The sequence below is a fragment of the Conger conger genome, chromosome 17 (genome assembly GCF_963514075.1).
Source record: "Conger conger chromosome 17, fConCon1.1, whole genome shotgun sequence".
Taxonomy (NCBI): domain Eukaryota; kingdom Metazoa; phylum Chordata; class Actinopteri; order Anguilliformes; family Congridae; genus Conger; species Conger conger.
In genome coordinates, this window is record NC_083776.1 from 33,470,459 (window position 1) to 33,484,368 (window position 13,910).

General features: G+C 43.7%; 4 protein-coding genes across 4 annotated transcripts; 1 reads left to right on the forward strand and 3 right to left on the reverse strand.

Moving 5' to 3' along the window:
• Positions 1 to 455: 455 nt before the first annotated feature.
• LOC133116166 (gamma-crystallin M3-like) lies at positions 456 to 1,735 on the forward strand. Its single transcript, XM_061225438.1, has 3 exons — positions 456 to 464; positions 975 to 1,214; positions 1,460 to 1,735. Exons 1-3 carry the CDS (start codon positions 456 to 458, stop codon positions 1,733 to 1,735), a joined length of 525 nt encoding a protein of 174 aa, XP_061081422.1.
• A 2,481-nt stretch (positions 1,736 to 4,216) lies between these two features.
• On the reverse strand, positions 4,217 to 5,100 carry LOC133116353 (gamma-crystallin S-1-like). The gene is made up of 3 exons (XM_061225810.1): positions 4,981 to 5,100; positions 4,598 to 4,840; positions 4,217 to 4,492 (listed from the first exon to the last, which is right to left on the reverse strand). Exons 1-3 carry the CDS (start codon positions 4,987 to 4,989, stop codon positions 4,217 to 4,219), a joined length of 528 nt encoding a protein of 175 aa, XP_061081794.1. The 5' UTR covers positions 4,990 to 5,100.
• A 643-nt stretch (positions 5,101 to 5,743) lies between these two features.
• LOC133116354 (gamma-crystallin M3-like) lies at positions 5,744 to 6,584 on the reverse strand. The gene is made up of 3 exons (XM_061225811.1): positions 6,570 to 6,584; positions 6,247 to 6,486; positions 5,744 to 6,019 (listed from the first exon to the last, which is right to left on the reverse strand). Exons 1-3 carry the CDS (start codon positions 6,582 to 6,584, stop codon positions 5,744 to 5,746), a joined length of 531 nt encoding a protein of 176 aa, XP_061081795.1.
• A 6,308-nt stretch (positions 6,585 to 12,892) lies between these two features.
• Positions 12,893 to 13,898, reverse strand: LOC133117026 (gamma-crystallin M3-like). Its single transcript, XM_061227091.1, has 3 exons — positions 13,881 to 13,898; positions 13,396 to 13,635; positions 12,893 to 13,168 (listed from the first exon to the last, which is right to left on the reverse strand). Exons 1-3 carry the CDS (start codon positions 13,893 to 13,895, stop codon positions 12,893 to 12,895), a joined length of 531 nt encoding a protein of 176 aa, XP_061083075.1. The 5' UTR covers positions 13,896 to 13,898.
• Positions 13,899 to 13,910: the final 12 nt, after the last annotated feature.

Consider the following 13,910-nt stretch of genomic DNA (forward strand, 5'->3'; position numbering starts at 1 on the left):
GAACTTTTAACATTGCATATCTGTCGCTCTAGTGGTGCTTGTTTACCATATTAAATGCACTTTTGTATAACTGTATCTGCCAAATGAATGTTTATTTCTAATGATTTGTTTTATTACTTTAAATATAGCATTTCTGTAGTTTTTTAGAGAGAATCCAGGCTTGGTTTGGAGCCCTGTGTGCCCAGTAATTAATCAGCTGCCGAGGGAACATTCTCATTTTAACAGCAAACAAAGCTTATGCTGGTGTTGTACCAGACAATGTCAGCGACTGCTGCCAGAAATGTATGGATGTCAACTATTGTTATTTGTCCCCGTTCAGCAAAAGTCGTACTGCCTAATCATCAGCTTCTCTCATTTGAATAACAACACAACATGCCCCTGTGTTTACTGTATAAAAACAACCAGCAAACAGAGGACTGGCAGTGCCAACTGAAGAGCTGTGAACCTCCTACAAAATGGGCAAGGTAAGGCCAGCTCTGTAGTACTGCCTTTCTGAGTGCAGCGATTATATATATACACATGTAAAAATTATATATTACAAATGATTATATAGTCCATATATATATACCAAATAAGGATAAATAAAAACGTTTTGAACCTTGTTAAAATATTAACTGCATGCATGTTGCATAATGTGCTGTTTTTTCTGCCTTTTCAAATTTTGGTATCACAGCAAGATATGTGGAGTGAGCCTTTTTGGAGTCTGAAAAAGTAGCCTGTAGAAAGGGTGATTTATTTGGCAGCTTGAAGACAGGAAATGAAAGAGCACATGTTGTCATTGTAATTAAGCCCCTGTATTTAGTTACAGCTTGTCATTTTAAAAAAGGTTAAGTACTTCATTGGGCCACCCCATATTAGAGTGTTTCCTTGTTAACCAATCATACTGATAAACTTTGATTGAAAGTTTTTACAATGCTTTTTAACTTTTTTGGTCACATTTTAAGGCCGTAAAACATTGAATTAATTTGTTTCAGATCACCTTCTACGAGGACAGGAACTTTGGCGGTCGCTCCTATGAGTGCTCCAGCGACTGTGCTGATTTCAGCTCCTACCTGAGCCGCTGCAACTCCTGCAGGGTGGAGAGCGGCTGCTTCATGGTCTACGACCGTCCCAACTACATGGGGAACCAGTACTACATGAGGAGGGGAGAGTATTCTGACTACTCCCGTATGGGCATGTTCGAGACCATCCGCTCCTGCAGAATGATCCCCATGGTGAGTTCTATTCTATCACCAGAAACAGACAGCCTACTGGGAGCCAAGTTTAAATAATATAATACTTGTTAAGATCTATTATTTGGTTTTTCCAGTGTAGTGCTACCTACAGTAACAGTTTCATCGAAAGGCAACAGGTTTCTTATGAATAATTTTAGGCTGATTTAGCCATATCCTCCTGAAATGTTATATTAGCATCTATATGCCTGTTTTTTTAATGCATCTCTGTTTTTGCTCACCAACAGTACAGAGGACAGTTCAGGATGAGGATCTACGAGAGGGAGCAGTTTGGAGGTCAGATGAACGAGATGATGGATGACTGTGACTCCATCATGGACCGTTACCGCATGTCTGACTGCCAGTCCTGCAATGTGATGGACGGCCACTGGCTGATGTACGAACAGCCCCACTACAGAGGCAGGATGATGTACATGAGGCCTGGGGAGTACAGGAGCTTCAGAGATATGGGATACAGCAACATGAGATGGATGTCCATGAGGCGCATCATGGACTCCTGTTAGATTCTGAAAATACTTTAAATAAATTATTTGAATACCACATTTGAATTCTAGTAAGTTCCTCTATTTGCCTGACAGTATAAGTAATAGCCTGACAGATATTATGGAAATGTATCCCCTAAATTAACATTTTATCTTGAAAAAATATCCAATTTAGTAAAAGGTTACACAACCTTTTTCAAAAGTGAAATCAGTGGAGTGATGATTGTGCAACAAATATATAAAGCACATCACAACTACCACTACTGATAAGATCATTCATGCTAAAACAAAGACATCAGTGCTAAACATTGTGCAAAACATAAACAAAGTCATACAGACAGCTTATACCCTAATTGACAGCAAATGGCTCCGCACATAAGATTAATGAGCCCCACACGAGTGACTATGAGCTGTTAAAAACTAACTTGACTGAACCAATTAAAAGTCTACTTGCCCCAGTAAAGCACAATTATTGGTTCAAATGGAAATGTTGTCTCTGTGTGTGCATGCGTGTGTGTGTTTGTGTGTGGTGTACTCCCTATAGCTTCATAGTTATGAGGCTGACTTCGTTCTGAATCTGATCTGGTACCGAGATGTGCCACCATCTACATGCAGTCCAAAACATAATTTGAGTATTCACAGGAACCAATCTGTGACCAATCAGCTACAAATACTGTTAATTTATGGTGTGATGCACAGCTTGAAACAGAACTGGGACAATGGAATCTTTTTGAGGAATATGTTGCCCGCCAACACATCCATAAGCAGATCTTCTAAATTAGACAGCTGTTAGCGTCCGATTGCCACAATAATTTTTTTTTTATCATTTCAAATGATAATACAGAAAAAATAATTAAAATGTATAAAATATCTTAATATAAGCTACACAACAACTTCCAGTTCATTGCATTCAGATCGTTAACTGACACCACTGTTTGTAAAGTCAAGAGACCCTTCTCCACTTCATCGTGCTCAATGCTTTCAAGAGGACAAAAAAAAACATTAAGAGAAAGAAAAGAAAAAGCAAAACTGATGGAAAAGTTCCTCTGATGCATTGAAAGAAACTGAACAGTGACGACTACAGGTTTCAGAATCACTAAATAAAGCCTTTCTGATTCTGCTTGCTGTAGCCTACTAAACATTAATTCATTCATGCATTTCTATCTCCAAAGGATGATAGAGCTAAAGTTCCAAGAGCCACTAAAATGTTTTGTTTGTGTTGGTGATTAGAGCAGTTTTTCCAGCACAAGAGGGTGAATACACTAGCCGTCCTCTTGACGGTGTTTCTCCGTTCAGTTTCTCCATTTTGTTTGAAGACAAAAGAAGAAGAAGAAGAAGTGGTCCCTAGTTAACCTTCAAAGAAGGCAGGTGGTCCCTGGCTAGCATCTCAATACTTCCTGGCTGAATGGTCATTGTCTAGGGTGTGAACTGAACAGTCCTCCACTGGCAGACAGAGCAGGCCTCATGTTTGTTCGGTGACAGGTTTTTACAAAATACACCCCGCTCAAAAGTTAGGAATCACCTTGCCTTTTTTCTGCTTTTTCAAGTATTATTTTGAAAGGTAACTGCACTTTCGATATGAAGTCCCCCATTTCGATGTTTGAGACAAATTAATATCAAATGAAAGAGTCATGTTTTGTATTTGGTTGAATATCCTTGACTTGTGACCATGTCTGTGACCTATCAACATCATCAGAGTCTGGATATAATTTTCAGGTTGTCCGATGAGTGATAATAAAACTCTTCGAATTTGAATGGATCTCTATGGGAATTGGGGGGTTCAGCTGTAATTATGCTAATTCATTATGGAACACATTTGTTGGCTGAATGGTTTTAAGTCAACAAGGGTCCAAGGTATTAATTCAGCCTAAAATCATCATGCTGCTGCCAGATATGCAGTAGATACTACAATAATGGTTTCCTGTTGAACTCAATGGAACAAATACGGTGGTTTGAGGCTCATGTGATACCTGGAACCCTTGATGCCAACAAATGTGTGCTATATTAAATCAGAAATTTTCAATTTAATCATGCCACACACACTGATGTGTGTGTAAAACTGACCTATAATCTACTCTAAAAGTGTTAATTGACAGGACTGCAGACCGGGAAAAAAGTAATATAATAATAAATATATAAATAGTTTATTTTTGGAACAGTAATTCAAATTTTATGGCCAAACCAACTCCTAAAATACATTTAATTCTTGCAACCTGTGGTAAGTTCTAATTTATCATGTCTTGTTGTCATGCTGCCCTTCAAAATAGAATCATTAGAGTAATATTTAGTTTAAAAAAAAGGGATACATAGATTGTGCTGATATTTGTGCAACATGCTGAAATTCTGCATAAGCCAAGAAACCCAAAAAAATCTGAATGTTTCTTGCAATGCAATAACAGCTTAAACTGTAAACACTTATCTGTGCAAAAAAAAGAGAAGGAAACACAAGGACGATTGAACGGATGACTGCTTTATTTGGCTCCAGAATGATTCACTGAGTGTCTAGTTGGGGTATGTGACGCGCCTGAAGGACCCGATCCTGGAGCTCATGCCGCCCCAGTCGCTGTACCTGCGGTACTCCCCGGGCCTCAGCAGGTACTGGCGCCCCCTGTAGTTGGGGTGCTCGAAGAACAGCCAGTAGCCCTCCATCACGTTGCAGGAGTGGATGTCGTTGTACCGGAAGCGGTCGTAGAGGGACGGGCAGTCCTCCGTGAACTCCATCATCTGACCGCCGAATTCCGAACGCTCGTAGATCCTCATCTTGTAAGAGCCTTGGTGCTGGGGGAAGCGAAAGCGAGACGACGTTAATAGCAGCATCAGTGCTAACGCTGGTTAGCGCAAGCCGAAGGCGGCGTTATTCCTCTCTGGCGGACGGACGCTTACTTGGGGGATCATGCGGCAGGATCGGACGCAGTCGTTGAAGCCCATCCAGCGCTGGTAGTCGGGGTACTCGCCCCGGGGGAGGAAGTACTGGTACCCGGAGTAGTTGTTGCGCTCGTAGACCATCCAGCAGCCGCTCTCCACCTGGATGGAGTTGCAGCGGCTGAAGTGGGAGTGCAGGTCCGCGCAGTCATTGCTGCACTCATAGGACCGGCCCTGGAAGTTTCTGTCCTCGTAAAAGGTTATCTGAAAACGGGTTTCATTTTTGTTTTACAATTCCACCCTGTACCTGGCTTCCACAGTCAGTACAACCACATACATACATATAGTCTGAACTGACTTTTTTACCATGCAATGTAATTAACATGAGGAACAATTGTTCTTACCTTTGCCATTGTGCTAGGCTAACGTTTTTCTCATTGAAACAGCAACAGGATCGTGCCACAGCCTTTTATACATGCAGGAAAACAGACACATTGTTTAGTAAATGATTCAACTTTGCCAGTCAGCTTTTCTGAATAGAATACACTGCAGCTGAAAACAAAAGTACTGTTCTCCTTGTCAGAAAGGCACAAAGGCTACAAATAATGCTGTTTGTTGACTCCGTATCTGTGCGGTGTTTTTCTGTGTTTGCACTCCGATGGCCATTGAATAGCCAGCAACCCCTAACCCCTCACCCCCAGCCCAGTCCAGCCATGTGAAATAACAATGACATTGCATTGATGCTCCAATCATAGGCCTGATGCTTAGATGATGATGTATTTGCATACTGTTACAAAAGTACATTTCTTTGTCACCATTTGAGACCTTTGCTGTTATTATAAAATCATATTAAATTGAAATAGTTTATCTTCAAATATAAAAGTGTAATATACCTACAAGTGGTCTGGAAGTGCTGTTCAGATAGTTGTAATACAGTATATTAAGCATGATTGGTTGCTTATTCTTTCCTTACCAATTCTGAAATGATAGCAGAGAGACAACATCCTCCTCCATTGGTTACTGGCCTATTTTCTCAATTCTAAGCCAACTCCTTCCGATTGCAGGGGAATCGCTTCCAAATTTCATGACAATAAAATAAGGTCGATTAGACAGCAGCGTTTCAAAAGCAAGCTTTATTAAAACTTGACTGTAATCCCGGGTAGCAAACTAACAGGAGTCCATGATGCGCCTCATGGACATCCATCTCATGTTGCTGTATCCCATATCTCTGAAGCTCCTGTACTCCCCAGGCCTCATGTACATCATCCTGCCTCTGTAGTGGGGCTGCTCGTACATCAGCCAGTGGCCGTCCATCACATTGCAGGACTGGCAGTCAGACATGCGGTAACGGTCCATGATGGAGTCACAGTCATCCATACACTCATGCATCTGACCTCCGAAGTTCTCCCTCTCGTAGATCCTCATCCTGAACTGCCCTCTGTGCTGTTGGCAAAAAATGTATTGTAAAATGTATCCATCATAAAATTCAGAGGACACTATAATGTAGTAATTAATTGCGAGAATTAAATATAGTTAATTGGTCCTCAAATAGTACTACCAAAAGTCTAAAACGATATCAAAATATGTACTTATATCTGAGGCCAATATCAATAGCTGCTGACTTCCACCAAACATTCAGGACATTCAGTGAAATCTGAAGCGGTTCTTACCATGGGGATCATGCGGCAGGACCTGAAGCAGTCGCTCATGCCCATGCGGGTATAGTCAGAGTACTCTCCCCTCCTCACATAGTACTGGTTCCCCATGTAGTTGGAGCGGTCGTAGAGCATGAAGCAGCCACTGTCCACCCTGCAGGAGTGACAGCGGCTCAGGTAGGAGGTGAGGTCGGTGCAGTCACTCATGCACTCATAGGAGCGACCGCCAAAGTTCCTGTCCTCGTAGAAGATGATCTAGAAAGAAAATAGCACCAAAGATGAAGAATTCTGATGATATATTTAATTTTTAGACATGCTTAAGCGAAAGATCCAATTACCTTGCCCATGGTCATGGTGAGTTACTTGCCGCAAGAAATGCACAAGGGACAGTGAAATTCTGCTACTTTTATAGATGACTTGACGTCCAAAGAATCACTGGTCACATTGTGTGAAACCCTGACTGGGCAACATGTCACAGAGGCCCAGTGTTAACCAGGATTCAAAGAGGACTCTAAAGGGTTATTATACACCACAGAGTGCATTTGTGAGGTGAGGCCCATGTCTATATTGTTCTTCGTGAATAACACAGAAAGAGAAAATTCTTTGCTTGAAAGCAAATGGAACAAAAAAAACTATATGAGTATATGAAATACTCTTAGTTCTGAAAAAGCATTGATTTTGTCAGTAAAATAGTCTCAGCAACCATATAATAAGCTTGTGGCAATACGCCTCAATTAATACAATATTACATTTACAAAACCATGGATATTGATAATTTCATTTATGCTTTAACTCATGCATTGGCCAAGTAAAAGGTTGCATGTTTAGTCAACATGTATTTTAAAAATTAGTCATACAACATAGGGGAATTTACTTTGCTCTGTTACACAAAAAAAGGACAATACATCCATTGTAGCTGCATCCAGAAAAAAAATGCTTTTATCCTTTGTAAATCCTTTCCTGTTTAGTCCTAGGCCAAGACCTTACAATGCCTCATTTGCCACAGTCCTGTGGTTGCTATCTCTCCTAATGATGGAAAAATGTGAAACTGTGGGGTTTGAATCCCAGATCTTCTCTGTGTGGAGTGAGCTTGTTCTCCCCATGTTTGCGTGGATTTAGTCTGGGTACTCCGGTGTCCTCCCACACTCCCATGCTCATGCTGTTGCCCTTGACCAAGGCATTGGCTTCAGAATTGGAGTTGGTCCACGGGCGCTGCACTGTGGCAGCCCTACAGGGTTCAATCAAATACAGTGGGCCCCAGAATTATTGGCAACCGTCCTAAATATGCACATAAAACTGCTGTAGACAAGAAAAAATAGTTATTGAGATAAACATTATTTTCCAACATGTGTCCAAGTAGGGTGCTTTATTAATGATTCAATGGAATCAACCAAAGTCTTATATTTTTCAAATCTAATCTATCTTCTATCTAAATGTATCTATCTTTTCGTATAATTTTTAAGAACATATGTAGATGGAATTTTTTTACCACTCCTCTATGCAGAACCTTTCTCAATGATTGATATCCTTGGGATACCCCTCTCTTCAGTTCAGACCAAAGGGTTTTCATGGGATTTAAGTATGAAGACAAAGATGGCAATTGCAGAACATGGTTGTGGTTTTTGCTTAGCCATTTCTGTGTGGATTTTGATGTATGCTTGGAGTCAAAAGAACCTATCTACGACAAAGACTCTGCTTCCTAGCAGTGGCAACCAATGACCCACCTCCATATTTGACAATAGGTGCATTACATTTTTCCACCAAACATGTTGATGGTCCATCCATCCATCCATCCATTTTCACCCACTTATCTGGAGACAGGTCGCGGTGGCAGTAGGCTAAGCTGGGTATTCCAGGCCTCCCTCTCCCCAGCTACACATTCCAGCTCTTCCTAGGGGATCCCGAGGCGTTCCCAGGCCAGGAGAGATATATAATCTCTCCAGCGGGTTCTGGGTCTACCTCAGGGTCTCTGCCCAGTTGGACGAGCCCGGAAAACCTCCAAAGGGAGGCGCCCGGGGGGCATCCTGATCAGATGCCTGAACCACCTCATTTGGCTCCTTTCGACACGAAGGAGCAGCGGCTCTACTCCAAGCTCCCTCCGGATGTCCGAGCTCCTCACCCTATCTCTAAGGCTGAGCCCAGCCACCCTACGGAAGAAGCTCATTTTGGCCGCTTGTATCCGCAATCTTGTTCTTTCGGTCACTACCCAAAGCTTGTGACCATAGGTGAGGGTTGGGACGTAGATGGACCGGTAAATTTATTGGTGAGGCAAAATCATACTATGATGTCCTATGAATTATACATTTAGGAAGCCGTCTGAAGACTGTCTCTTCAGAGAACCAGACTTAAAAAACACGACGGTCCGGTGCAACGCCCACATTACTGCTGACGCTGCACTGATCCACCTGTCAATCTCATGCTCCCTTCTACCCTCACTCGTGAATAAGAAGCCGAGATACTTGAACTCCTTCACTTGGGGCAATAGCTCATTCCCAACCAGGAGGGAGCAATCCACCGTTTTCCGGGAGAGAACTATGGCCTCAGACTTGGAGGTGCTGACTCTCATCCCGGCCACTTCACACTCGGCTGTAAACCGCTCCAGTGCTTGCTGAAGGTCACGGTCCAATGAAGCCAGCAGAACCTCGTCGTCCGCAAAAAGCAGAGACGCAATTCTGAGGTCACCAAACCGGACACTCTCCTCACCTCGGCCTTGAGATCCTGTCCATGAATATCACTAACAGGACCAGTGACAAGGGGCAACCTTGGCGGAGTCCCACACCCACTGGAAACGTGCTTGACTTTGTGCCGAGGATGTGGACACACCTCTCACTTTGGTTATACAGGGACCGGATGGCTTATAACAACGGCCCTGGTACCCCATACTCCTGCAGTACCCCCCACAGGGTTCCCCGGGGGACACGGTCGAAAGCCTTCTCCAAGTCCACAAAGCACATGTGGACTGGATGGGCAAACTCCCATGACCCCGCCAGCAACCCCACCAAGGTAAAGAGCTGGTCCATGACCAGGACGGAAGCCACATTGCTCCTCCTGAATCCAAGGTTCGACTGTCAGTCGGAGCCTCCTTTCCAGCACCCTAGAGTAAACTTTCCCAGGGAGGCTGAGGAGTGTGATACCCCGATAATTGGAGCACACCCTCCGGTCCCCCTTCTTGAAAATGGGGACCACCACCCCAGTCTGGCACTCTGCAGGTACTGTCCCTGTCCTCCACGCGATACTGAAGAGGCGTGTCAGCCAAGACAGCCCAACAATGTCCAGAGCCTTCAGCGTCTCAGCGCAAATCTCATCCACACCCGGCGACTTGTCGCTGAGGAGCTTTTTGACTACCTCAGCAACTTCCGCCAGGGATATCGTTGCAGATTCCCCCGAGTCTTTGGGCTCTGCTTCTTCCACAGAGGACGGAAGCCGCAGCTCTTCTGGCCAGCCGGTACCTGTCTGCTGCCAGCCAAGCCCGAAAGGCCTCCTTCTTCAGTTTGACGGCCTCCTTCACCGCTGGTGTCCACCAGCGGGTTCTTGGGTTGCCCCCCCGACAGGCACCGATGACCTTCTGGCCACAGCTCCTGCCTGCCGCCTCTGCAATGGAGGCTTTGAACATGACCCACTCAGACTCCATGTCCCCAGCCTCCCCCGGGATGCGCGAGAAGTTCCTCCGGAGGTGGGAGTTGAAGACCTCGTGGACGGGGGCCCCGCCAGATGTTCCCAGTTCACTCTCACTACACGTTTTGGTTTACCGGGTCTGTCCGGCAGCCTCCTCGGCCACTTGATCCAACTGACCACCAGGTGGTGATCAGTTGACAGCTCTACTCCGCTCCTCTCTTCACCTGAGTGTCCAAGACATACGGCTGCAGGTCTGATGATACAACCCCAAAGTTGATCATCGATCTTTGGCCTAAGGTGCTCTGGTACCAAGTACACTTATGAGCTACCCTATGCTCGAACATGGTGTTTGTTATGGACAATCCATGACCAGCACAGAAGTCCAATAACAAGACACCGCTCGGGTTAGCGTTGAAGTCGCCCAGCAGAACTATGGAGTCTCCGGGCGGCACCCTTTCCAGGATGCTACCCGGTGACTCCAAGAAGGCCGGATACTCTGAACTGCCGTTTGGTGCATAAGCACAAACGACAGTCAGAGCTTTTCCCCCAGCGACACGTAGTGACCCTCTTGTTCCCCGGGTTGAACTCCAACACAGTGGCACTCAGCCGGTGGCTTGTGAGTATCCCCACACCCGCCCGGCGCCGCTCACCCTGAGCAACTCCAGAAAAGAACAGAGCCCAGCCCCTCTCCAGGAGTTTGGTTCCGGAACCAGTGCTGTGCGTGGAGGTGAGCCCAACTATCTAGTTGGTACCGTTCCGCCTCCCGCACCAGCTGCGGTTCCTTCCCCACCAGAGAGGTGACGTTCCACGTCCCCAGAACCAGTTTGCGATGCCGAGGATCAGCGCGCCCGGATCCCCGCCTTTGCCCAGTGCCCGTTGGGCAAAGCACCCGACTCCGATGCTGACCCCTGCAGGTGGTGAGCCCACAGGGCGGCGACCCCACGTTACTAATTCTGGCTGTGCCCGGCTGGGCCCCATGGGATAAGGCCCGGCCACCTTATAAGGCCCTCGCCGACGAGCTCCCCTCCCAGGTCTGGCTCCAGAAGGGGGCCCTGGTTTCCCTTTCCCGGGCGAGGTAGCTTGGTATTTGTGAGGCCGTGTCATGGAGTCCTGGAATAGCTCTTAGTCTGGCCCCTCCCCCGGGACCAATTTGCCTTGGGAGACCCTACTGGGTGCTAATGCTAATGCCCCTGACAACATGGTTCCCAGGATCACCGGGACACACAAAACCCTCCACCACGTTAAGGTGGCGATTCCTTGGAGAGGTTGATGGTGTGTAAGCAAAATCCCGGCATTTATTGTGATCAAATTCTCATGTGCAATTCATTCTTCTCCACCAAATAAGTAAGAGAGTAAAGCAGCTCACAATTTTGTGCCCGATGTAATCACTCCAATATTGATCTTCTATATTACCAGGCAGCTAACCCTGTGTTGTATTGTGGGTAATGTAGGCCAGTATAACATTTTTTTGAATGAAGTTGTAGGAATTGTTGCAAATACAAGGCACACATGGACGAAAGTCATCCAGTTTTCTAATATGGCTATGGAAACTCCTTCACATACAGTATACTGAGCTCTTCCAGTTACTCTGATGATCCATGCACTTGTAACTCCTGTGAGACTCACCAGGGTATTCTGTGAAAAAGCAGTGAGGGTACTTTCAGGTTTGGACATGATTATTATTAGCATTATTATTATTATCTGAGCACAATTGTCATAGTGCTCAGAGTTTTGTATCATTGCCAATAAGGACCGTAGAGTTGCTGACATGCATGTATTACATAAACACACATTTTATCCACAACAAATTACAGAAGTGCTTTGTATGGTAAGGTATCTTTGCATCCACATATTAAGTAAAAACTCTCTAAACAAATCATTACTGTCCACACAATTAGTGCTAAATGCTTTCTCACTCTTTTTTAAATGCAACCGAAGTAGGGCAAGTAATGGTTATGAAAATGTGTGCAGGGTACGCATGCATTCATTTTTCAGTCTGGTTGTTCTTTGAAGAGATAGTCTTCAGACGGCTTCCTAAATGTATAATTCATAGGACATCATAGTATGATTTTGCCTCACCAATAAAAAATTTAAAATGGGTGTAAAATGTTAAACTTTAAAGGAAAAATATTTGTTAGCTATGAGACAAACCAGAGCACTTTGACAATATCTTTAAAATAACAATAATTTGCTTGCAGTACCGTATCTTTTTTAAATTTACAGCTGAACTGCAAATTGATTTGATTTGGTTTGTTACGTATCCTTTGACCTATAGAAGAAGCAGGGGTACGCAAGTCAATTTCAGAAGATACTAAATTAAGCCAAGGCCAAGATGGTTTTGGTTATGATATTTACATTTACATTTACATTTTTGTCATTTGGCAGACGCTTTTAATCCAAAGCGACTTACAAGTGCATAGGTTCTTCCACAAGTTAAAGCAACACATCCAAAACTAGTACAATACACATGAAGTGCTGTTCTAAACATACAGTCATCATAAGTGCAATTCAAATTTTTGTTCTTTTTTTTTTGGGGTTAGACAAGGAAATCAGGAGGTAGGACTAAGGTACAGTTTGAAAAGGTGTGTTTTTAGTCTGCGTCGAAATGATTTGAAAAATACAAGCCCTCTAGATAAGAGTATATCCCTCTGGATAAGCATATCTCCTAAATGCTGGAGTATCATTATTGTGTCTTAGTACATACAGTATGTACAAACATTTGCCTTGAGTAATAATATACTTTTTAACTATTAACCTATAGACAGCCTATAGGGTACATTAATTAACATTAGTGAATGCAGTAATCAGCATTAACTGACAACTAAGGACTGTAGTAGTCAATGGTGTGCATGTTAACTAAGGTATGAATATTTAATATTATAAAAAATGATAATAATAAAAATATTATGATATAATAATAAATCATAGAAACACCAGAAAAGATGTCTGATTTGGAAACCAAATAAATTGAAATGAAGTATGTTTTTGTGGGAAAATTCTTTATTAAAAATCAACTCTTTCAAACAGTAAGAGCCACAGAATGATATTAACAGGTATCCATGATGCGCCTCATGGACATCCATCTCATGTTGCTGTATCCCATATCTCTGAAGCTCCTGTACTCCCCAGGCCTCATGTACATCATCCTGCCTCTGTAGTGGGGCTGCTCGTACATCAGCCAGTGGCCGTCCATCACATTGCAGGACTGGCAGTCAGACATGCGGTAACGGTCCATGATGGAGTCACAGTCATCCATACACTCATGCATCTGACCTCCGAACTGCTCCCTCTCGTAGATCCTCATCCTGAACTGCCCTCTGTGCTGTTGGCAAAAAATGTATTGTAAAATGTATCCATCATAAAATTCAGAGGACACTATAATGTAGTAATTAATTGCGAGAATTAAATATAGTTAATTGGTCCTCAAATAGTACTACTGAAAGTCTAAAACGATATCAAAATATGTACTTATATCTGAGGCTAATATCAATAGCTGCTGACTTCCACCAAACATTCAGGACATTAAGTGAAATCTGAAGCGGTTCTTACCATGGGGATCATGCGGCAGGACCTGAAACAGTCGCTCATGCCCATGCGGGTATAGTCAGAGTACTCTCCCCTCCTCACATAGTACTGGTTCCCCATGTAGTTGGAGCGGTCGTAGAGCATGAAGCAGCCACTGTCCACCCTGCAGGAGTGACAGCGGCTCAGGTAGGAGGTGAGGTCGGTGCAGTCACTCATGCACTCATAGGAGCGACCGCCAAAGTTCCTGTCCTCGTAGAAGATGATCTAGGAAGAAATGTCATGTACTTTTTTTTTTTTTTTCACTGATAACTTCTAGACTTCTGATTTCTATAGTTGTTTCAGGTGCTCCAGAAAATAAAATGTTCATAGCTGTGAAGGTTTTTTTATTAACCTGGATAACATAATTCCAAATAAATACAGATAAACTTTAGACATGTTTGTGTTTTTTATCTTACATAGATCCTGCTGCCTACTGATTCTGCATTTAAAGAGGACTGAGCTATGCTTACCTTGCCCATGGTCATAATGCTGGTTTTTTT

Bases quoted from the DNA above. Each gene is read 5' to 3' on its own strand.
- LOC133116354 (XM_061225811.1), bottom strand. The intron at 6,020-6,246 runs GTAAGAACCGCT...TTTTGCCAACAG, and splicing joins CCTGCCGCATGATCCCCATG to CACAGAGGGCAGTTCAGGAT.
- LOC133116166 (XM_061225438.1), top strand. The intron at 1,215-1,459 runs GTGAGTTCTATT...GCTCACCAACAG, and splicing joins CCTGCAGAATGATCCCCATG to TACAGAGGACAGTTCAGGAT.
- LOC133117026 (XM_061227091.1), bottom strand. The intron at 13,169-13,395 runs GTAAGAACCGCT...TTTTGCCAACAG, and splicing joins CCTGCCGCATGATCCCCATG to CACAGAGGGCAGTTCAGGAT.
- LOC133116353 (XM_061225810.1), bottom strand. The intron at 4,493-4,597 runs GTAAGCGTCCGT...CGCTTCCCCCAG, and splicing joins CCTGCCGCATGATCCCCCAA to CACCAAGGCTCTTACAAGAT.